Genomic DNA, 25,817 nt, shown 5'->3' with positions numbered 1-25,817 from the left:
TAGAGAGGCGTCCCAATACTTTTGGTAATATAGTGTATATAGAGAGGCGTCCCAATACTTTTGGTAATATAGTGTATATAGAGAGGCGTCACAATACTTTTGGTAATATAGTGTATATAGAGAGGCGTCCCAATACTTTTGGTAATATAGTGTATATAGAGAGGCGTCACAATACTTTTGGTAATATAGTGTATATAGAGAGGCGTCACAATACTTTTGGTAATATAGTGTATATAGAGAGTCGTCCCAATACTTTTGGTAATATAGTGTATATACGTATTGCGTTCTCGATATGGTGTTTATTGGTGGTTCTTGATAAAGAGCCAGAAAACTGCAGTTGAAAAAATGAGCAATACTGTCACTTACAGTACCTTGGTTTGAGGACGAAGTGATGAGTGGGCTTCCCCTTGCGAGCGCTGGTCTGAGTACCCCTGAGTGTGGAACAGGGGCACAGGGCACAAAGAAACGCGGGTGTCGGTAATCAGGTAGCAGGCAGTGATGGCTTCTTGACAGCAGTGAGCAGCAGTGCAGGTACATCAGAAGAGAACCAAGGAAGCCCCCCAGGAATTGGACCTTGGAAGCTTGGCATAGAGGCTGCGAGGACACACAGTCAGGGGTAAATTAGTGCCCATTAGGTGCAGGTACCCATTAGGATCAAGAACATGGTCAGATGGCAAACCAGGGTCAGCTTGGATGGACAGTTAGGATGTAGTCAGCAGCCAAGCCAGAGTCATAGACGAAGAGCAGGAGAAGCGTAGTCAGGCAGTAAGGCGTTACCAGGAAGACAGCAGAGAGTGGTCAGAGGCAAGCCGAGGTCAAAGTACAGGACTCACAAAGCAAGGTCAGGAGCAGGCCGGGTCAGCAATGTGATTGTAACGCTGAGCGCTCCGGTCCCTGCTTCTGGACTGGATCGCTCGCGGCGTTCGTTCCAGATCCACTCACCTGTGCCCGCTCCGGCTCCCTCCTCCGCTCCCCGCTCACGTGGTTCCCGGCGCATGCGCCCCTGCACCATAGGGTGCGCGCGCGCCGGTTGTTTGAAATTTAAGGGGCCTGTGCACCAGTAATTGGTGCCTGGTCCAAACCTCCCTTCCTGTTTCCTGTTTCCTGTGACCTGTTTCCTGTTTCCTGTGACCTGTTTCCTGTTTCCTGTTTCTTATATAAACCAACTCCCCCTTCCTGTCCTTGCCGGATCTTGTTGCCTTAGTGCCTTGAGAAAGCGATTTGTGTTTGCTTTGCCTGTGTATCTGACCTTCTGCCGTTGACCTCCGACTTCGAACCTTTGCCACCTGCCCTGACCTTCTGCTACGTCTGACCTTGCCTTTGCCTTGTCCTATTGTACCACGCCTGTATCAGCTGCCAGTGAGGTTGAGCCGTTACCGGGGGACACGACCTGGTTGCTACCGCCGCAGCAAGTCCATCCCGCCTTGCGGCGGGCTCTGGTGAAAACCGGTAGTAACTTAGAACCGGTCCTCTAGTACGGTCCACGCCAATCCCTCACTGACACAGAGGATCCACCTCTTGGGCAGTCATCTGCCGCCAGTCCGGACCCTGACAGTGATATTAGACAGCAAGAGCAGGAACACAGAAACATGGGCAGCTGAAGAACATCCAGCAATGAGAACACCTCTGGGCCTCCTTTAAATCGGCATCTTTGAGACATTTCCAGGAATGGACGTGTATGGGCATGAAGCCTTGTCCGTGGCCAATACGCGCTGGCGCTTGATACTCCGACCTGTGAATGCACGTTGGTTACTGGCCAAGGCTTGCCTGTATGCTGGCACATGTGCGCAAAAATTAGCATTATCTCTAGCATTAGCTGTACGAGTATTGGTCCTCCATTAGCTGTACCAGTATTGGTCCTCCATTAGCTGTACCAGTATTGGTCCTCCATTAGCTGTACGAGTATTGGTCCTCCATTAGCTGTACCAGTATTGGTCCTCCATTAGCTGTACGAGTATTGGTCCTCCATTAGCTGTACGAGTATTGGTCCTCCATTAGCTGTACCAGTATTGGTCCTCCATTAGCTGTACCAGTATTGGTCCTCCATTAGCTGTACGAGTATTGGTCCTCCATTAGCTGTACGAGTATTGGTCCTCCATTAGCTGTACCAGTATTGGTCCTCCATTAGCTGTACCAGTATTGGTCCTCCATTAGCTGTACCAGTATTGGTCCTCCATTAGCTGTACCAGTATTGGTCCTCCATTAGCTGTACGAGTATTGGTCCTCCATTAGCTGTACCAGTATTGGTCCTCCATTAGCTGTACGAGTATTGGTCCTCCATTAGCTGTACCAGTATTGGTCCTCCATTAGCTGTACGAATATTGGTCCCCTGAGAAATACAGGATTTACTGACAAGTTAATGGGGGGCTGGGTTATTACTAACAGCTCAACTGACAATCTTCACTGATAGAAATGACAGTTTGTACTCCTATGTTTAAGTCAAGTGGGATGGTTCATTAAGAGAATTATTCACATAAGTATGATGAATATAAATTATATGAGATAACTTGACTCCAAATCTTCTTCTTTTCTTTGAAGGTTTTTCTGGCAGAACAACATTCCGATACCAGCGCAGCATGACAGAGTCTATTTTGACCCCTTCGGCCCGAAGTCCATCCTATTTTCCTGGTTTCCAGAAAAGAGACTCATTCAGTGGTCCTTCTTCTAGTACCCCTCCAGCATGTTCTCCTGCCTTCATCTTCTCCAAGGCCCCACTGCCAGGCACATCTACAAAGATGGACTCTTTACCTTCCTTTATACCCCCTCCAATTTCCACCAAGCGAGGTTCGCCATCACATGTAAAAGAGAGTATATCTCCTCAGAGCTCTATATCGCCTCCTCAGAGCTCCATATCTTCTCCTAAGAGCACCATACCTCCTCCTCAGAGCTCTATATCTTCTCCTATGAGCACCATACCTCCTCCTCAGAGCTCCATATCACCTCCTTGGAGCTCCAGATCTTCTCCTATGAGCACCATACCTCCTCAGAGCTCCATATCTCCTCTTCAGAGCACCATACCTCCTCCTCAGAGCTCAATATCTCCTCTTCAGAGCACCATACCTCCTCCTCAAAGTTCCATATCTCCTCCTCAGAGCTCCATACCTCCTCCTCAGAGCTCCATAGCTCCTCCTCAGAGCTCCATAGCTCCTCCTCAGAGCTCCATATCTCCTCATCAGAGCTCCATATCTCCTCCACAGAGCTCCATATCTCCTCCTCAGAACTCCATATCTCCTCAGAGCACCATACCTCCTCCACAGAGCTCTATATCTCCACAACCATATCTGTATGATGTACCCTACAGGGCTGAATATGTAACACTAACATCAGAGGAGCCTCTACAACAAGGCAATAAAATCAAAGCTCAGACAAGACCTCCAGCACTTAACATTCCACCGTCTACAACCTTTGACACTCCAGATGCTACAAACACAAAGATTCTTGGTGATGTATACAGAGCAGAGTTTGTGCCCGTTCATAGTCTGAACACATCTGAAGATCTTGTGGACCAAGGACACAGTCCAAATTCACTGAGGAGCTACCACACACCTGAAGGACCGCCAGCAGCAATAAAGGCCACGGTCTCCATCTCCACTCCTGTATCAGAAATTGCTTTTGCAAGTGTCACACCAGTTACCGACGCAAAAATTTCCACCTCACCACTCAGCACTGAGGCACCAGGACTCAATTCTCCATTAAGTGCAAAAGCTATTGGGCCCACTTTTGCACCTCAGGAAGTGGTCCTGGAACCGGTTTTAGCCGTACAAGCTTCTTCCACTTCTGCTGCTTCCGTTGACCAAAGATTATTACCATCTCCACCTATTTCTGTTACTCCAGAAACAAAATCAAACTTTTACCCAATAAGCAGCTATACTTCTTCCTCTAAGACCAATGGTGAGGATCCCCTGCCTTCTTCTTTGCCTGATTCTCCAGTGACATTCGAAGGCAAAACTCCATTTTCATCTTCTTTGAGGTCTATATTACAGTATGTTGCTCCTCCTCCTTATACACCTTTTAGTGCAAGAACAACGGATTCAATTACAGTGAAGGCACCAGCATTTGCAAAATCTCTGAATACCAGGTCGGCTTCCATCTCTACTGGGACTTTGCCTGCGATTTCTTCCACCAATGTTTCAAACTTAGAGACCTTAACTGTAAATTCTAACCAACCTAAACCTCAAACTCCACCTTCCATTGATTCACAGGAACATACCACCTCCCGTCTCTCAGATCAGCCACCCCAATCTCAGATCAAAGCCACCAAAGGGTCAAATGACCTACAACCAGTAGACTTGGCACCAGCATCTGCTTTTTTGGCCACTGTCATCCAAGCTGAATCTCAACCCGAATTTAAAGCAGAGGTTCCAACACTAGACAGTTTACCTAGAGAAACAAGCTTATCCACATCTCAGATGGAACTCAACAAAGACCAGGTCAAATTTCCCTCCAACAACTTGCCTAAAGCTATAAATGAACCCATTTATAATCAAATCGAAGTATCATCAGCAGAGAATTTTCCTTTATCTCAAATTGAACCCGATAATACAACATATAGGATTCTTCCAGCAGAGCCTGCATCTGTTATTAACTTACCTGAACCTCAGGTTGAAGCCAATGTCCCACCAACTGAACTTTTACCTTTATCAGCCTCCCTTCCTACCAATGTCCCACCTGAATTTCAAGCTAAGCCTATTGAAAAACAAACTGAGGTTTCTCCAGTAGATTCCTTACCGGTGGTGGCCTCTCTTTCCAGCATCATACCTGAACCTCAAATGGAACTTAGTGAAAAACAACTTAAGGTTTCTCCAGTAGATTCCTTACCTGTGGTGGCTTCTTTTCCCAGTATCATACCTGAATCTCAAGAAGAACTGAGAGATAAACAACTTGAGATTTCTCCAGTAGATTCCTTACCGGTGGTGGCCTCTCTTTCCAGCATCATACCTGAACCTCAAAAGGAACTTAGTGAAAAACAACTTAAGGTTTCTCCAGTAGAATCTTTATCTGTGGTGGCTTCTTTTCCCAGTATCATACCTGAAACTCAAGAAGAACTGAGAGATAAAAAACTTGAGGTTTCTCCAGTAGAGTCTTTACCTGTGGTAGCCTCTCTTTACACCGTCTTACCTGAACCTCAGGAGGAATTTGGTGAAAAGCAAACCAAGGTTTCTCTAAGAGAGCCTTTACCTGTAGTGGCCCCTCTTTCTGGCATCTTACCTGAATCTCAAGATGAACTCAGTGAAAAACAAACTGGGGTTTCTCCAGTAGATTCCTTACCTGTGTTGGCCTCTCTTTGTACCATCTTACCTGAACCTCAAGAGGAACTCGGTGAAAAACAAACGGAGGGTTCTCCAGTGGAGTCTTTGCCTGTGGTGGTCCCTCTTTCCAGAATTTTACCTGAATCTCAAGAAGGACTCATTGAAAACCAAACTGAGGGTTCTCCAGTAGAATCCTTACCTGTGGTGGCCTCTCTTACGACCATTGTACCTGAACCTCAAGATGAACTCAGTGAAAAACAAACTGGGGTTTCTCCAGTAGATTCCTTACCTGTGGTGGCCTCTCTTTGTACCATCTTACCTGAACCTCAAGAGGAACTCGGTGAAAAACAAACGGAGGGTTCTCCAGTGGAGTCTTTGCCTGTGGTGGTCCCTCTTTCCAGCATCTTACCTGAATCTCAAGAAGGACTCATTGAAAAACAAACTGAGGTTTCTCCAGTAGAATCCTTACCTGTGGTGGCCTCTCTTACGATCACTGTACCTGAACCTCAAGATGAACTCAGTAAAAAACAAACTGAGGTTTCACCAGAAGACTTCATACCTGTGGTGGCCTCTCTTTGCACAATCTTACCTGAACCCCAAGAAGAACTCGGTGAAACTGAGGTTTCTCCAGTGGCCCCTTTTTCTGGCATCTTACCTAAATCTCAAGATGAACCAATTAAAAAACAAGCGGAGGTTTCTCCAGTGGAGTCTTCACCTGAGATGGCCTCACTTTCCAGAATCTTATCTGAGTCTCAAGCTAAAACAAGTGATTTCCAAACTGGCATTCCAATACTTCCTACTTTACCTATGGCTGCGTATCCTCCCATCAATAACTTACTAGGAAACCAAGCTGGATATATTGAAAACCAGGCTGAGTTTTCATCTACAGAGACTTTTCCTGCAAGTGCTTCACTTTGTTCTGAATCTCAAATTGAACATATTGGCAACCGGACCGAAACTGTTTCCATGGACGTTTCTTCCTTTTCTCAGTCTGTGTCCAGCTGTAATCAAACTGACCTTTCATCAGTTGAGACAATACCTATATCTGAAAACCTTCCCGCTGGCGGTTTCAATGATTCTCAATGTAATGACCTTGTTGGTACGTTTCCTGTGTCATTGTCTCTCCCCACTGAAAGGTCACCGGGATCTGAACACACCGAAGACCAATCTGACAGTCCATTAGCTGAGGATATACCTGAACCTGTAACTCTTCCCACCGAAAATTCACTAAAACTTGAACAAAAACTAAGCAATGTTCAGGATCAAGTTCTGCAACCTCAGGCTTCACCAATATCTTTTACCCTTCCCAAATGTGAACCCAGTATTAATCAAACAAAGGCTTTAGATAATGCAGCCGTGCAATTGGCTGACTTCCTTTACACGGACAGTACACCTACATCCCAAGCCAAGGATAATATTAATCAAAGTAAGGTTTCAGCCGATGCAGCTATGCAATTAGCTGACTTTCTCTACACAGAGAGCCCAGCCAGGTCCCAAGCTGAGGACAGAATTATTCAAACTGAAGTTCCTCTATCAGAGATTTTACCTAAATCCACCATTCTACCTTCTTACAGCTCTACAGGACATCAGAAGGATCAGATGACCACATTAACTGATTCTATGTCTGTATCATCCACTATTCCCAATTTCAGCTCTAAAGAATTACAAGAAGAGCCCTGTAAGATCCAAACTGAAGCTCCATCCAGTGAATCTTTGCCTCTGCCGGCTTCTCTCCCCCTCCATGGCTCTGTAGACTCTCAAGCACAACTCATTAAGGAACAAATTGTCGATTCACCCCCTCAGTATTTACCCGCCACTGCTAATATTTCATGGCAATCTCTTGGTGAGCCCATAATAAGTCAATGTGAGGTTCCTGGACCCGAGGCTTTACCTGTGCCTGCCTCTATTCCCACTGAGATGGTGTCAGAACCTCAAGCTGACACATACGATAGACAACCTGAGATTCTACTATCTGACATTGTGCCTGTAATTTCTACCCTTCCTAACATCGTTTCTCTTGAATCTCAGGGTGAAATCTCTGATAAGTTAACTGAGGATCCACCACTTCAAACCTTAACTCCTACAGATTCCCTATTCACCAACAGCTCACCGGCAGGTCAGACTCAACCCCAAGATGACAATACTGAAGCTCTACGAGTTCAGTCCACACCCGAGGCCACCACACTTTTTCCTGACAATTCATTCAGGTCTGAAGATGAAGCTAACCAAACTGCGGTTCCGGTGCCTTTATCTTTGCCTGTCCCCCTTCCTACTGAGAGTTCTTCTGAGTCCAGTGTCCATCAACCAGAGGACAATGTATCTGTATCCTTCTCCCTTCCTGTCTGTAGCTTACCTGAACCTCTCAGAGAAATTAGGGAAATCCAAACTGAGGGTAAAAATGAATCTCCCCCATTTCCTCCTGTCATCCCAGCTGAAGTTCAAGCTGAGCCCTATGATGGACCATCTGAGGTTCTGCCATCTGAGAATATAACTGAACCTACTCCACTTCCTACCTTCACCCAGTCTGAACTTTGCCCTGAAACCAATGACTATCCCTCAGAATTTCCAACGATGGTGAGTTTATCTGGTTCAGGCTCTCTTCCCCCTGATCAATGTGTTGAATATCCAGAACAATCGAGTCTTGAAAATCCGGAAGTTCTAAAACCTGACACATTTATTGCATGCATGGCGCTTTGTACAGACGAATCAGCTGAATCCAATATAGAAATAAATGAAAACCAACCTTCAACTGAAACTTCATTTTTACCTGAAAGAATTCCTTCCAGTAGCTCTTCTGAATGGCCATCTGAACCCAGCCAGGTGCCACCATTTGACCCTACATCTCTGACATTGTTAGGTGACAACCCTTCTGCATCTCTCACATTGTTAGGTGACAACCCTTTGACATCTCAGACGGATACCTTAAATGCAGCCTCACCAGTGGATTCTTCTCTGCTTTCCTTTCTCACCAACAGCTCAGTTGAATTTGCAGCTGATCCCAATGGAAACCTAATAGAAGTTGCATCTTTGCCAGTGTGCTCCTCTCTTCTTGCTGGCAGCTCATCGGAATTTTTGCCCCCACCAACTGACATCCCATGTGTTGATGAGGCAGGGGTGCTAGAGGCACCTTTACTTTGTGATTCACTGCCAGCGCCCAATTTAAACCTGTTTGAGGACCCTCATCCTGGAAGCCCACCGGTCACTGGTAGTCTGATTGAACCTTATCATACAGAGGAAGCTTCTGGTCCCGGGACAGAGGCCGTTTCTACAGCTGAACACAGCACAGATAAAGTCATTGTACATGACATTTTGCCCATCAATAACTTGCCGGCGGAAGAAAGTCAAACTCCAAAAGATTTGTCTCTGTGCAATACAGAATCGGTGAATTCCAGCGATAGCTCAGCCTTCGTTGACCATAAACACTCAACTTTAATCCCAACAGAAAATGCTCTGCAGACCACAGAGAATAATATTCCCGACAACAACAACACTCTTCTCTCTGAAGTTGTTCTGTGACCTTCACCTAACAAGTTGTGAGACCTCCTCCGCTGTCACAGAGGTGAGTGGCCATGTGGGAGCTTCCTAGCCTGGTGCACTTATGGCGCTTTTCCACTGCATGGAACCGAACGGTTCGACTTGCTTTTGTGCTTTTCCACTGCTGGTACCGCATGGTATGGTGTAGGAACGGTTCGGTACGGTACGGTACAGCGGCGCTTTTCCACTACATGGAACCAAACGGTACGGCTCGCTTAAACAGTACCACCTCAGTTGGGGTTCCAAGAGGGCCGTACCGGTACCATACCCCACAATCCTTTGCATGCAGCCTTGACTGTTTGTCACTACTAGCCACTGATTGGTCAGAGAATCATTGTTATCCCACCCACTTTACTTTAGTGGAAAAGCAAACCGTACCGAACCGTTCCAACACCGTACCATGCGGTACCATGCAGTGGAAAACCAAACAGAGCCAAGCAGGGCCGAGCCGGTACTTGCAGTGTAAAAGTGCCATATGTTATACATAAATACTGTATGAAAGGGTTCTGACCGGTACCTACATGCAAGGGGATGTGTCCATCTGAATGCTTGGTGGTCAGCAGAGGCCAGATCCTCCATTTGTCCTGTGGTTGGAAGTCAGGTACTTGGCTGGTGGTGGGGTCTTCTCGCCTGGTGGTGGGGTCTTCTCGCCTGGTGGTGGGGTCTTCTCGCCTGGTGGTGAGGTCTTCTCGCCTTGTGGTGGGGTCTTCTCGCCTGGTGGTGAGGTCTTCTCGCCTTGTGGTGGGGTCTTCTCGCCTGGTGGTGAGGTCTTCTCGCCTGGTGGTGAGGTCTTCTCGCCTGGTGGTGGGGTCTTCTCGCCTGGTGGTGGGGTCTTCTAGCCTGTAGAAACTCCTGTTTCCTTTTGTTGTCTTTAATGTCTTCTCTGGTAACCACCTTCTACTTTTGATGCGGTTTCTTTTCTCCTCCCTGGGTCCTGCTCTCCACCTGTCCTCAGAGCGCTCCTACTTCTACATCTAGCAAGATCCTGTTTTGGTAGTCATGGACTTTACGTGGACCATATAGAGACAAACAGAGTATCATAAAAACAGACTTTATTTAACCACTTTAGTACTAAGCCATAGCCAAAAGACAGCTACAGTGCAGTACTATTGTTGTTGGAGGGTGTCCATAGATGTCCTCCCAGAACCCCGCCCCCTGTGTGGTCCCTTCAGCGCTCAGTGGGCGCGCTCTGTGACCACTTTGTCTTTCGAACACAGCTGATCACAGATCAGAGTAAAGGGCCAATCACAGCTAATCACATGTAAACAGACGAGGGTTATCAGCAGTCCTTTCCTCATGTGCTGTCACAGCGTGAGGAAAGGAGAGCCGGTAACCGGCAAGTCTGACAGGGAAATATTTACACTGATAATCAGGGCACTGATCATCAATGTCCCAATTATCAGTGCAGCCCCATCAGTGCCAATCAGTGCTTCCTATCAGTGCCCATAAGTGCCATCTCACCAATGCTCATCAGTGCTGCCTCATGAGTGCAGCTTATCAGTGCCCATTAGTGTATCCTCATCAGTGCAACCTCATCAGTGCTGCCTCATCGGTGCAGCCTATCAGTGCCCATCAGTGTTGCCTCATCAGTGCAGTTTATCAGTGCCCATTAGTGCAGCCTCAACAGTGCTGCCTCATCAGTGCAGCCTATTAGTGCCCATCAGTGCAGCATATATGTGCTCATCAGTGGCCATCAGTGCAGCCTCATCAGTGCAGCCTCATCACCTGTCCTGTGTCACATCAGTCTTGCTTTGATGTTTGTGATGAAGAATAAATAACGTCACTTGTTTTGACTTTTATTTTAGTGTGCGGTCACTATCTTTGTATTTGGCTTATAATCTGGATGGCGGATCCGACCTGCACCTGAGCCAAATCTCACCTCTGCCTGCATTGGATTTCTGCACATGAATGAAGAAAATAAATTACTTATTTGCTAAATTTTATAACAGAAACTAAGAAAAAATTAATTAATTTTTTTTCAAAATTTTGTTTAGCAAAAAATCAAAAACCCCCAGTTGTGATTAAATACCTCCAACATAAAGCTCTATCTGTCTCAAAAATGATTTAAAAAAATGTCATATGGGCACAGTGTTGCAAGACTAAACGAGCAATTGTCATTCAAAGTGCGACGTAAGGGGTTCTTCACTGTCAGAGCAGTAAGGATGTGGAATTCTCTTCCGCAAACAGTCGTATCAGCAGGGAGCATCGATAGTTTCAAAAAACTATTAGATGGGCACCTTAAAGACCACAACATACAGGGGGTATACAATGTACAACATACAGGGGTATACAATGTACAACATACAGGGGGTATACAATGTACAACATACAGGGGGTATACAATGTACAACATACAGGGGGTATACAATGTACAACATACAGGGGGTATACAATGTACAACATACAGGGGGTATACAATGTACAACATACAGGGGTATACAATGTACAACATACAGGGGGTATACAATGTACAACATACAGGGGGTATACAATGTACAACATACAGGGGTATACAATGTACAACATACAGGGGTATACAATGTACAACATACAGGGGGTATACAATGTACAACATACAGGGGTATACAATGTACAACATACAGGGGTATACAATGTACAACATACAGGGGTATACAATGTACAACATACAGGGGTATACAACGTACAACATACAGGGGGTATACAATGTACAACATACAGGGGTATACAATGTACAACATACAGGGGTATACAATGTACAACATACAGGGATATACAATGTACAACATACAGGGGTATACAGTGTACAACAAACAGGGGTATACAATGTACAACATACAGGGGTATACAATGTACAACATACAGGGGTGTACAATGTACAACATACAGGGATATACAATGTACAACATACAGGGATATACAATGTACAACATACAGGGGTATACAGTGTACAACATACAGGGGTATACAATGTACAACATACAGGGGTATACAATGTACAACATACAGGGGTATACAATGTACAACATACAGGGGTATACAGTGTACAACATACAGGGGTATACAGTGTACAACATTCAGGGGTATACAATGTACAACATACAGGGGTATACAATGTACGGTTAACATCAAACACACACATCATAGGTTGGACTGGATGGACTGATGTCTTTTTTTAACCTCACAAACTATGTAACCTTGCCACTGAAGTGAAAATAATGAATAAGATCCTGAATTAGTTCCTCCTCAGGGTCCTAACTTGGCACCCGCTTTCTCACTTCCCATGCATGCTAGCCCCTGTCCACTGACTCTCTACTGGAGTGGTCCCCTTCCTGGGCAGACCAAGGTTGCTCTACCTTCACTTCCACTTGTCAGCATCCACTGGACCTTCTGGCTCAGCACCACACTTCTGGCTCACTAGGCCAACTGCCTGTGACCACCTTCCATACAGACAGGGGGAGAGACAGCCGTCACCCTCCTCCTGGGACCTGGCTTCCCGCTCAAAGACACCCTGTCACATGTGCCCCTGGCTTTCATAACATTTCCCAGGATGCACCACTGTTGTGCCAACCCACTGGGGTAGTCAAAAAAGCCTACGTGTCACTGGCTGAGTTTCCTCCACTATCCAACAGGCTCCCCTATTGAATACAGTAGGGACACTCCCTCAGTCCAGATGAATCACACATGGACACATGCAACAGGCCTAACTACTGATCAGGCTCCCCTGATAAGCAGGCAGAGCTAACTTAACCTTCCTAACTAGCACCCATCTAGGAGGGTGCTACCCAATCTTCTACTAATGATCACAATCTTCTACCCAATCTTCTACAAATGATCACAATCTTCTACACAATCTTCTACTAATGGTCACACTCTTCTACACAATTTCCTACTAGTGCTCCTACTTCCCAAGTTTATTTTTCCAGTATTCTTGGCTCTTTCTCCTGGTTAGTATTACTCCTGGCTCCTGTCTGTTCTCAGTGCGTCTAAACCCTGTTACGTTCCTTTACCTGATACTTCTGATTTTTATCCGACCCATTTGATTCCTTATATCTGATTTCCGGCTTGACCTGACCTTGCCTGTACACCACCTGCCGAGACCTTGACTATGTTATTTACCAAGTCCATGTTCCACCATTTGGTTTTGATGTTTGGATCTCCTTACCTCCTAACAACGACCCTTGGCTACTTCACTCTACAATCCCATTATCCTACAGTCGTGTTACTGGGGTAAGAGCTTCCTGCTAAGACCAGATAACCCAGTGTCTCTGTTCCTGGGGGCAGCCAAGGACCACTGTACCCATATAAAGTATCCTAGAAAGATGGCAAGTTCTTGTTCCAGTATTCTTGGCTCTTTCTCCTAGTTCGTATTATTCCTGGCTCCTGTCTGTTCTCAGTATGTCTGAACTCTGTTACCATCCTTTGTCTGATACCCCTGATCCTGCTACTTCTACCTCTGACCTGTTGGATTTCTTGAATCTGATTTCTGGCTTGACCTGATCTTGCCTGTACACCACCTGCCAAGACCTTGTCTATGCTATTTACCAAGTCCATGTTCCACCACCTGCCAAGACCTCGTCTATGCTATCTACCAAGTCCATGTTCCACCACTTGCCAAGACCTCGTCTATGATATTTACCAAGTCCATGTTCCACCATCTGGTTTTCATGTTTGGATCTCCTAACAATGACCCTTGGCTACTCCACTCTACAACCCCATGATCCTACAGTCTTGTTACTGGGGAAAAGCCTCCTGCTAAGACCAGATAATCCAGTGTCTATGTTCCTGGGGCACCCAAGTACCACTGTGTACCCATATAAAGTATCCTAGAAAGATGGCAAGTTCTTGTTCTTTATTCTTGGCTCTTTCTCCTAGTTCGTATTACTCCCGGCTCCTGTATGTTCTCAGCATGTCTGAACTCTGTTACCGTCCTTTGCCTGATACTCCTGATCCTTCTACTTCTACCTCTTTTGTTTATAATATATCCAGCCAATAGGTGGAGCTATCCCACACTTTTATATACAGTATGTCTCTTTACTACTTCCCGGAAAATGTTCAGGAATGATCCCATATAATGATAACAGATCTCAATAATTTAGGTTAGAATTTACACAGACAACTTAAAATGTCAAATCATAGATTCTACACTTCTCAAACGGCTTTGTCTGAGGTTTCACCCGGCCAAAGCAAGCCCCCAGATGTGATCCTAGTTTAGCTAACCCATAGTATTCAAAAAATCCTTTGTAAAATGTAAAAAACACAAAAAATATTCCTAATGTGCTTATTTCCTATGATCAGATCCATCTAGTGGTCAAAATGTAGTATTTTCCTGAAGTATCTCAATCATTAAAATACTGTACCAAGTTATGGACAGTAGATGGGGCTGCACCTACCTCCAAGCACTGTCCCTTGGTTCCATCCCCTTCCACCTCCCATTTACAGAAAACAGAACAAAGTATTATTTTATACCTGGTATCTGACAACAACAGACACCCCCCCCCCCCAGCCCCTGCAACAATAGATCCTCCGAGAAAAATACCCCCCAGAAACAATAGACCCCAGACAACAATAGACAAGCTTAGCAACAATAAATCCTGGGCGATCAATACCCTCCAGCAACAATAGATCTCCCTGCAACAACAGACACTGGCAGGGAAAATAGATCCTTCAGCAGCAGTAGCCCCCTCCCCCAGTGACAATAGATCCCCCAGCAACAACAGACCCCCTGCAAGAAAATACCCCCACAGCAACAATAGATCCACCCTAGGAACAATAAATCTCCCAGTACGTCCCAGCCAGCAACAGTAGATACCTCCATCAACAGTAGATCCCTCCCAGCAACATAAGAACCCCCTTGTCAATAATAGGCCTTAACCTCAACAATAGGTGTACCACCATGCTGGAGGTGCCAATTCTACTTTCAGATTTTATGATTATGCAGTCCCACCATGTTTTTGATGTGATATGTATGTCCTTTATTTATAAGTGATGGTGACCTCAGATCTTTTTCTTCTTCCTCAGGTATCAAGCACTGGCCAGGTGACTGTCCTGTCCTCAGTGAAAAGAGAGTGACCTGAGAATCCTCCAGATACTGACACACTGCATTACTTCCTCAGTTACACTGACACCAGGGAGATGGGGGGGGGGGGGGGGCCTTGTCTTCAACAATCCAGAATACTATATGCAGGCGCCAATCACTCTTGTGAACCTGAAGACATTGCTTGTTCCTTTTCATTATCAGTTAGAGGAAACCTCCCTTCACCATGTCCATTCCATGGATTTACCATCAGATCTTCTCAGTCATCAATGACATTACAAGAAACTGTCCCAATTTCTGATCCTTGATGGGTCATTATCTTTGTATGTTCATAGCCATGGATAAGAAGAGCCTTTGTTTGTTCTGCACAGTCAACATGGAGAGGAGGTCTACAAGTACTCATGGATGAGGGAACATTCTTCCACAATTTCAACAATGAGACTTTACCATGAGACATGACCACCAATTAGTGAGAGACTTCCAAGACCTACCCAACTGTCAATGAGATGCTTCCAAGATGTACCCAACTGTCAGTGAGAGGCTTCCAAGAGCCGCCCAACTGTCAGTGAAAGGTTTCCAATACCTACCAAACTATCAGTGAGAGACTTCTAAGACCTACCCAAGTGTCAGTGAGAGGCTTCCAAGACCTACCCAGCTGTCAGTGAGAGGCTTCCCAGACCTACCCAGCTGTCAGTGAGAGACTTCCCAGACCTACCCAACTGTCAGTGAGAGACTTCCCAGACCTACCCAACTGTCAGTGAGAGACTTCCCAGACCTACCCAACTGTCAGTGAGAGACTTCCCAGACCTACCCAACTGTCAGTGAGAGACTTCCCAGACCTACCCAACTGTCAGTGAGAGACTTCCCAGACCTACCCAACTGTCAGTGAGAGACTTCCCAGACCTACCCAACTGTCAGTGAAAGGTTTCCTATACCTACCAAGCTATCAGTGAGAGACTTCTAAGACCTACCCAGCTGTCAGTGAGAGGCTTCCGAGACATACCCAGCTGTCAGTGAGAGGCTTCCGAGACATACCCAGCTGTCAGTGAGAGGCTTCAAGGCCTAACCAACTGTTAGTGAGAGGCTTTCAAGACCTACCCAACTGTCAGTGAAAGGTTTCCAATACCTACCAAGCTATCAGTGAGAGACATCTAAGACCTACCCAAGTGTCAGTGAGAGGCTTCCAAGACCTACCCAGCTGTCAGTGAGAGGCTTCCAAGAACTAACCAACTGTCAGTGAGAGGCTTCCAAGAACTAACCAACTGTCAGTGAGAGGCTTCCAAGAACTAACCAACTGTCAGTGAGAGGCTTCCAAGAACTAACCAACTGTCAGTGAGAGACTTCCCAGACCTACCCAACTGTCAGTGAGAGACTTCCCAGACCTACCCAACTGTCAGTGAGAGACTTCCCAGACCTACCCAACTGTCAGTGAGAGACTTCCCAGACCTACCCAACTGTCAGTGAGAGACTTCCCAGACCTACCCAACTGTCAGTGAGAGACTTCCCAGACCTACCCAACTGTCAGTGAGAGACTTCCCAGACCTACCCAACTGTCAGTGAGAGACTTCCCAGACCTACCCAACTGTCAGTGAGAGACTTCCCAGACCTACCCAACTGTCAGTGAGAGACTTCCCAGACCTACCCAACTGTCAGTGAGAGACTTCCCAGACCTACCCAACTGTCAGTGAAAGGTTTCCTATACCTACCAAGCTATCAGTGAGAGACTTCTAAGACCTACCCAGCTGTCAGTGAGAGGCTTCCGAGACATACCCAGCTGTCAGTGAGAGGCTTCCGAGACATACCCAGCTGTCAGTGAGAGGCTTCAAGGCCTAACCAACTGTTAGTGAGAGGCTTTCAAGACCTACCCAACTGTCAGTGAAAGGTTTCCAATACCTACCAAGCTATCAGTGAGAGACATCTAAGACCTACCCAAGTGTCAGTGAGAGGCTTCCAAGACCTACCCAGCTGTCAGTGAGAGGCTTCCAAGAACTAACCAACTGTCAGTGAGAGGCTTCCAAGAACTAACCAACTGTCAGTGAGAGGCTTCCAAGAACTAACCAACTGTCAGTGAGAGGCTTCCAAGAACTAACCAACTGTCAGTGAGAGACTTCCCAGACCTACCCAACTGTCAGTGAGAGACTTCCCAGACCTACCCAACTGTCAGTGAGAGACTTCCCAGACCTACCCAACTGTCAGTGAGAGACTTCCCAGACCTACCCAACTGTCAGTGAAAGGTTTCCTATACCTACCAAGCTATCAGTGAGAGACTTCTAAGACCTACCCAGCTGTCAGTGAGAGGCTTCCGAGACATACCCAGCTGTCAGTGAGAGGCTTCAAGGCCTAACCAACTGTTAGTGAGAGGCTTTCAAGACCTACCCAACTGTCAGTGAAAGGTTTCCAATACCTACCAAGCTATCAGTGAGAGACATCTAAGACCTACCCAAGTGTCAGTGAGAGGCTTCCAAGACCTACCCAGCTGTCAGTGAGAGGCTTCCAAGAACTAACCAACTGTCAGTGAGAGGCTTCCAAGAACTAACCAACTGTCAGTGAGAGGCTTCCAAGAACTAACCAACTGTCAGTGAGAGACTTCCCAGACCTACCCAACTGTCAGTGAGAGACTTCCCAGACCTACCCAACTGTCAGTGAGAGACTTCCCAGACCTACCCAACTGTCAGTGAGAGACTTCCCAGACCTACCCAACTGTCAGTGAGAGACTTCCCAGACCTACCCAACTGTCAGTGAGAGACTTCCCAGACCTACCCAACTGTCAGTGAAAGGTTTCCTATACCTACCAAGCTATCAGTGAGAGACTTCTAAGACCTACCCAGCTGTCAGTGAGAGGCTTCCGAGACATACCCAGCTGTCAGTGAGAGGCTTCCGAGACATACCCAGCTGTCAGTGAGAGGCTTCAAGGCCTAACCAACTGTTAGTGAGAGGCTTTCAAGACCTACCCAACTGTCAGTGAAAGGTTTCCAATACCTACCAAGCTATCAGTGAGAGACATCTAAGACCTACCCAAGTGTCAGTGAGAGGCTTCCAAGAACTAACCAACTGTCAGTGAGAGGCTACCAAGACCTACCCAGCTGTCAGTGAGAGGCTTCCAAGAACTAACCAACTGTCAGTGAGAGGCTTCCAAGACCTACCCAACTGTCAGTGAGAGACTTCCCAGACCTACCCAACTGTCAGTGAGAGACTTCCCAGACCTACCCAACTGTCAGTGAGAGACTTCCAAGACGTATCCAACTGTTAGTGAGAAAATATCATTTTACTTCCGTCAATGAGGGACTCATTCATTGATAGTCAATGAGACAAAAAAGGTAATTTTTGAAGACCCTCAACTTGCAGGACTCTCTCCCTCCCCCTCTTTCTCTCTCTCCCCTCCCTATAGATGTGTATCTATACATTTGGGGGTGGTTGCATAATGGAAATTGTTGTGGATTGGAGATGGTTGTAAGATTTGTCAGGGCTTGTTGACTGACATGGGTTCGGTGCCTTATGGAGCTTCCACCATGGTGGATTTATAATGACCTTTGTGGGTAGTGGTAAGTGTGTTTGGAAAGCAGATAGTTCTTTACATCTTAGAAAGGTCTAGGGTCGTAGTTCTGTATTTCTGTCCTGGGAATGCTTCCCACAGCTCACAGAAAGGCAGAAATAATTGTGCACTCTTAAACGTAATAACGAGGGTTACAGTCTATGTCGGGTGGAATAAAAAGTCGTAGAATGAAGATGAAGGTGTAGAGCCGGGGTCCTCAATAGGCGGACTCCGGGCCGCCTCCGGACCCACACGGATTAAAATCTGGACCGCCGAAGCGGTCTGCTTCCTTCTGTCTCAGCGGGGGACAGAATGGAGAGGATCGGGAGGATCGGAGTGGCTGTGTTTAGCGCTGCATGATTACAAAAAGCCGAGTACAAGTTCTTCTTACCCGACGGAGAGGATGTCCTACAAAGTCCCGCCTCCTGGGCCGGCTGTTACCTATGATAGACAGAACACTGGTGACGTCTATCATAGGAGCCAGTGTCCAGGAGGCGGGACTTTGTAGGACATCCTCTCCGTCGGGTAAGAAGAACTTGTACTCGGCTTTTTGTAATCATGCAGCGCTAAACACAGCCACTCCGATCCTCTCAATTCTAACCCCCCCCCCGCTGATGACAGAAGGAAGCAGACCTCGGCGGTCCAGATTAATGGGGGCACGCACACTGGTCACTGCATTATTGGGGGCACAAACACTGGTCACTGCATTATTGGGGGCACAAACACTGGTCACTCTGCATTATTGGGGGCACAAACACTGGTCACTGCATTATTGGGGGCACAAACACTGGTCACTGCATTATTGGGGGCACAAACACTGGTCACTGCATTATTGGGGGCACAAACACTGGTCACTGCATTATTGGGGGCACAAACACTGGTCACTGCATTATTGGGGGCACACACACTGGTCACTGCATTATTGGGGGCACAAACACTGGTCACTGCATTATTGGGGGCACACACACTGGTCACTGCATTATTGGGGGCACACACACTGGTCACTGCATTATTGGGGGCACAAACACTGGTCACTGCATTATTGGGGGCACACACACTGGTCACTCTGCATTATTGGGGGCACAAACACTGGTCACTGCATTATTGGGGGCACAAACACTGGTCACTGCATTATTGGGGGCACGCACACTGGTCACTCTGCATTATTGGGGGCACACACACTGGTCACTGCATTATTGGGGGCACAAACACTGGTCACTGCATTATTGGGGGCACGCACACTGGTCACTCTGCATTATTGGGGGCACAAACACTGGTCACTGCATTATTGGGGGCACACACACTGGTCACTGCATTATTGGGGGCACACACACTGGTCACTGCATTATTGGGGGCACACACACTGGTCACTGCATTATTGGGGGCACACACACTGGTCACTGCATTATTGGGGGCACACACACTGGTCACTGCATTATTGGGGGCACACACACTGGTCACTCTGCATTATTGAGGGCACACACACTGGTCACTCTGCATTATTGGGGGTACACACACTGGTCACTCTGCATTATTTGGGGCACACACACTGGTCACTCTGCATTAATGGGGGCACGCACATGGTCACTCTGCATTAATGGGGGCACGCACATGGTCGCTCTGCATTAATGGGGACACGCTCTGCATTAATAGGGGCACACACATGGTCGCTCTGCATTAATGGGGGCACACACATGGTCGCTCTGCATTAATGGGGACACCCTCTGCATTAATGGGGGCACACACATGGTCGCTCTGCATTAATGGGGGCACGCACATGGTCGCTCTGCATTAATGGGGACACGCTCTGCATTAATGGGGGCACACACATGGTCGTTCTGCATTAATGGGGGCACACACATGGTCACTCTGCATTAATGGGGGCACGCACATGGTCGCTCTGCATTAATGGGGGCACGCACATGGTCACTCTGCATTAATGGGGGCACGCACATGGTCGCTCTGCATTAATGGGGGCACGCACATGGTCACTCTGCATTAATGGGGGCATGCACACTGGTTGCTTTTCATTAATGGGGGCACGCACAATGGTCGCTCTGCATTGGATGGGGGCAAGTTTTGGGGAATGCCTTTTTTTGTTGTTGGCGTTCTGTATTTGGAATTTGACGGTCACTTTTCCGGACCTCGGACTGAATGGAAAATTTGTAAGTGGACCTTTCAAGTTTACATTTGAGTACCCCTGGTGTAGAGGAAGGGTCAGCTTATGTTATCTGAGGAGGAAACGGTAAAGGTTGCAAACACTGAAGATGGATTTATTGAAGTGTCTGAAGGTTGAACTATATGATGATATTTTAAGGAAGGATGCAAAGCACTTTAGTTTGTCCATGTATCACCATGGAAGGGTGGAGAAGTGCTGAGAGTATTTCTGTGGATTTTGGGATGTGTAGTCATGGCCTGCTAAGGAAAGTGTGACTGTAAAAAAAAGTTTCTTGGGACTCTATATAATTGACTCTGCTCTTCTCATCCATCAGTAGAAGTGTGTAGATATTCGTCATTGAGTCTTTCACTTCCTGCTCCTTGGGGAAAGAGCATTGATACTTCCTGCTACTCAGGGGAAGAACATTTTCTCTTCCTTCTTCTGAGTGGGAGAACATTGTCTCTTCTTCTTCTGAGTGGGAGAACATTGTCTCTTCCTTCTTCTGAATAGAAGAACATTGTCTCTTCCTTCTTCTGAATAGAAGAACATTGTCTCTTCCTTCTTCTGAGTAGGAGAACATTGTCTCTTCCTTCTTCTGAGTAGGAGAACATTGTCTCTTCCTTCTTCTGAGTAGGAGAACATTGTCTCTTCCTTCTTCTGAATGGGAGATTGTCTCTTCCTTCTTCTGAGTGGGAGAACATTGTCTCTTCCTTCTTCTGAGTGGGAGAACATTGTCTCTTTCTTCTTCTGAGTAGGAGAACATTGTCTCTTCCTTCTTCTGAATAGAAGAACATTGTCTCTTCCTTCTTCTGAATAGAAGAACATTGTCTCTTCCTTCTTCTGAGTAGGACAAGATTGTCTCTTCCTTCTTCTGAGTAGGAAAACATTTCTCTTCCTTCTTCTGAGTAGGGGAACGTTGTCTCTTCCTTCTTCTGAGTAGGAGATCATTGTCTCTCCCTTCTTGTGAGTGGGAGAACATTGTCTCTTCCTTCTTCTGAGTAGGAGAACATTGTCTCTTCCTTCTTCTGAGTAGGAGAACATTGTCTCTTCCTTCTTGTGAGTGGGAGATTGTCTCTTCCTTCTTCTGAGTAGGAGAACATTGTCTCTTCCTTCTTGTGAGTGGGAGAACATTGTCTCTTCCTTCTTCTGAGTAGGAGAACATTGTCTCTTCCTTCTTCTGAGTGGGAGATTGTCTCTTCCTTCTTCTGAGTAGGAGAAAATTGTCTCTTCCTTCTTCTGAGTGGGAGAACATTGTCTCTTCCTTCTTCTGAGTGGGAGAACATTGTCTCTTCCTTCTTCTGAGTAGGAGAACATTGTCTCTTCCTTCTTCTGAGTGGGAGATTGTCTCTTCCTTCTTCTGAGTAGGAGAACATTGTCTCTTCCTTCTTCTGAGTGGGAGAACATTGTCTCTTCCTTCTTCTGAGTAGGAGAACATTGTCTCTTCCTTCTTCTGAATAGAAGAACATTGTCTCTTCCTTCTTCTGAGTGGGAGAACATTGTCTGTTCCTTCTTCTGAGTGGGAGAACATTGTCTCTTCCTTCTTCTGAGTAGGAGAACATTGTCTCTTCCTTCTTCTGAGTGGGAGAACATTGTCTCTTCCTTCTTCTGAGTAGGAGAACATTGTCTCTTCCTTCTTCTGAGTGGGAGAACATTGTCTCTTCCTTCTTCTGAGTGGGAGAACATTGTCTCTTCCTTCTTCTGAGTGGGAGATTGTCTCTTCCTTCTTCTGAGTAGGAGAACATTGTCTCTTCCTTCTTCTGAGTGGGAGAACATTGTCTCTTCCTTCTTCTGAGTGGGAGAACATTGTCTCTTCCTTCTTCTGAGTGGGAGATTGTCTCTTCCTTCTTCTGAGTAGGAGAACATTGTCTCTTCCTTCTTCTGAGTGGGAGAACATTGTCTCTTCCTTCTTCTGAGTAGGAAAACATTGTCTCTTCCTTCTTCTGAGTGGGAGAACATTGTCTCTTCCTTCTTCTGAGTGGGAGAACATTGTCTCTTCCTTCTTCTGAGTTGAACATTGAGTCTTTCTTCTTCTGAGTAGGAGAACATTGTCTTCTGTACATTCATAGTCGGTCATCACCATATTCACTGTCCATCAATAGGAGTCATTGATAATATATTGGTAGGATGTTTTTGGGTAAACATGGTCAGGTCTCATTCACCTCTAGAAGAATGTATTCTCAATAATGAGTGAGGACAGCGGAGTCTTCTGGCCCCTGGAGATGAAATGAAAGGAATAACTCAGGAATGCAGAGTTTGACTCACCAGCATCTTAATTTGTATGAAGTAATTAGACCAATGAAGGAAATCTGATTGCCTGTTTGTACAGAGTCACTATTATTGTGGAGTCTTGTGTTAGTGTCTATGGATCACACACCATTGTATTTTATGTCATTTCTCACACCTCGGCAGGTTAGCAACATCACGAGTCTGTGTGGCTGGTTCACACTAAGGATTGTTATGGATGTGTTGGGTTCCACCTTCTGTTGCACATATATGTATATTTTAACCTGTCACAGTAAATGTATAATATAATAATATAGATTATTAAACACACAAATGGTATCAAGGCTCACATTGTCTTCTTCTTGGTGGTGGTGACTTAGTTGTGATGGTGGGATGTCTTCTGGTGAAGTAAAAGTACAGCATTTTTTGATCGGACCCAGTGCTGGGACACCCAAGGCAAAGATGTTCCCCAAAGTTGGGATAGATGGGGATTGCAAATCTGCACATACAGTTTCTGGACAGGGTTAGAATAATGACAGCTGCTCTCCTATGGTCCCAAAGCTTCCTTGTATTGGTCTACAAAGGACCAAACAGGATAAGGAGATGGATGGGACAAAGATGTCAAAGTCTACCCTCCACCCACCCCCAATCTGGGACAGATGATGCTTACAAGTCTGCACACACAGTGGCTGGAACAAGGTTTAAAAATAACAGCCGCTCTCCATTAGTCCCAAAGTTACATTCTATTGGCCTACAGAGGACCAAACATGATGAGAAGAGGAATGGGGATGGGAGGTTGTAGCATGGTTAAACCAGAGCAGGGCTTGAGGTTTTCTGTAGTTATTGTCTATAGAGCTGTTTTCTAACGAAAAGATCCAGCAGGCTCTTGAATTTCATATTAATTTCTCCATCCTTGGGTTAAAAAATGTAATTTAGTTTTAAAGAACATGGTAAAACAGACCCACGATAAATGCTTAGTGGTCCCCGCTCAGGCTAACAAGGTCCGATGAACTGGATGCTGCTGATTGGTGAGGGTGCAGCTGGGGAAAGGTTTGTCCAGACCCAAAACACACTGTAGAACTAGAAAGAGATATCCCGGCCACCACACACCTCACCCGGCCCACTTACGCTTAGCAGGTAAGCTGGACGAAACACGTTGGGGGCATGGCTTGGATGAATAGAACAGAGGTTGCTTTTACCTAACCACTCAGGCCGGGTGAGGTGTGCGGTAGCTTGGCTATCTCTTCCTATAAAGGGGCCAAAACCTGCAAGAGGGTTGTTTTCATGTGATTACGAAGACTACTAAAATCCTGCATCGGAGTTTAGCCACATCAGTACCGGCATCTTACACCCACTTATTTTCTAAACATTTTCAGTTGTCAAGAATCATCAGCAGGGATGGTCAGATATGTGTGGCTACACTCAGGAGGCTGGGACCAGACTGGGTATGCTTTAAGTCACATTTACAGTGAAACAAACTCCATCCAAACACCAACAAACATGAAAATATAAGTGAATAAGAGTTGGGCAAACAGTTTGAGCCGAGCAAAATTTCAGGCCTGAACATCGCCTGTTCACCCGTTTGTGGCACCGCCCTCGTGTGATGTCACCGATCGGTGCATGCTTAGTCGGTAACATCACATTGGGGCGGCACCAATAGGTGATGTCACGAGGTGGCCCCGCCCCTTACCTATTTAAGAACTGTCAGATGGCGGAACCGGCAGATGGCGGTTAGCCTTCGTTGTGGGCAGAGAGTTTTTTTTTTCAGGCCAGGCGGTGACAACGACAGTGTGATTGACAATGGATCTACATCTGGGGACATTGTTTTTTTTATTTTTAATAAAGGAATTGTCAAAAACTGTGTGTGTGTTTTTATTTCTTTTTGACACTTTTTTGGTGAATGGGTAGGGGTACAATGTACTCCATACTCATTCTTATAAGGGGGGTCTCCTTGTTAAAGGGGGCTTTCAGATTCTGATAAGCCCCCTGCACGCAGACCCCCACAATCACAGCCCAGGGTTTGCAGAGTGGAGGCCCTTGTCCCCGTCCACATAGGGACAAGGTGCTTTGCAGTGGGGGCAGAGCCCCCCTGCCCCAAAGCACCCCCATGTTGAAGGCATGTGGCCTGGTATGGTTCAGGAGGGGAGGCACTCGCTCATCCCCCCCTTTCCTGACCTACCGGACTGCATGCTGGGATAAAGGTCTGGTATGGATTTTGGGAGACCCAAAGCTGTTTTTTCTTTTTATTTTGGGCTCGGGGTCATGAAATTGTCAAAAAAGTCTTGGTATGCTGACGCCTACAGTGGAACTAAGGGACCAAGCCCAACCCCTGAAAATCAACCCCACACCATAATCCCCCCTCCACCAAATGATTTTGACCAGTGCACAAAGCCAGGTCCATAAAGACATGGATGAGTGAGTTTGGGGTGGAGGCGCTTAACTGGCCTGCAAAGAGTTCTGACCTCTACCTGATAGAACACTTTTGGGATGAATTACAGTAGAGACTGCGAGCCAGATCCAACATCAATTCCTAATCTCACAAATGCGCTTCTGCGTGAATGGTCAAACGTTCCTATAGAGACACTCCTAAACCTTCTGGACAGCCTTCCCAGAAGAGGTGAAGCTGTTATAGCTGCAGAGGGTTGGCCAACTCAATATGAAACCCAACAGACCAAGACTGGGATGCCATTAGGGTTAGTGTGTGTGTAAAGGAAGGTGTCCCAATACTTTTGACAATATCATGTATATAACGTGGGATACACAGAAAAGCATAAGAAAACTGGAAGTGAAGGGAGCAGAAACGAAATTGGGATCAGGAACAAGGAGGAGCAGGTACAAGGCAGCACAATACAGGGCAGGAGCAATGTCAGGATCAATGGCAAACAGAAACTGGTAGCAGCAAAACACTGGAGCAAGTGGGAAGTGTAGAGGAGGAACTAGATACCCTCCCAGCAGCCAGCATCAGGTGGAGACTGATTACTGAGATCTGCTGTCTGTTGGGAGGGCATTTAGTCTGCCCTCTACATTTTTCTCTCACCCCAATGTTTTGCTGCTGCCAGATTCTGTTTGGCATTGATTCTGAGAGTCACCTGCAGGTGGACACCG

General features: G+C 46.4%; 1 protein-coding gene across 2 annotated transcripts in view; it reads left to right on the top strand.

Annotated features, from left to right (window-relative positions):
• The window catches only part of LOC309560348 (uncharacterized protein), an 88,903-nt gene extending 73,770 nt beyond the window's left edge, over positions 1–15,133 (top strand). The window contains exons 11-13 of one of the 2 annotated variants that reach the window (XM_082263973.1): positions 2,539–4,706; positions 4,797–8,808; positions 14,784–15,133. In XM_082263973.1, coding sequence (XP_082120099.1) covers positions 2,539–4,706; positions 4,797–8,765 — 6,137 coding nt within the window. In that variant the 3' untranslated portion in view covers positions 8,766–8,808; positions 14,784–15,133. Of the gene's footprint in view, positions 1–2,538; positions 8,809–14,783 lie in introns of both variants that reach the window. The other variant, XM_082263972.1, reaches the window with a different exon arrangement.
• The last annotated feature ends 10,684 nt before the right edge of the window (positions 15,134–25,817 follow it).

The sequence above is a fragment of the Pelophylax lessonae genome (assembly GCF_965119305.1).
Source record: "Pelophylax lessonae genome assembly, chromosome: 1".
Classification (NCBI taxonomy): domain Eukaryota; kingdom Metazoa; phylum Chordata; class Amphibia; order Anura; family Ranidae; genus Pelophylax; species Pelophylax lessonae.
This window is presented reverse-complemented; position numbering and strand designations above follow the sequence as displayed.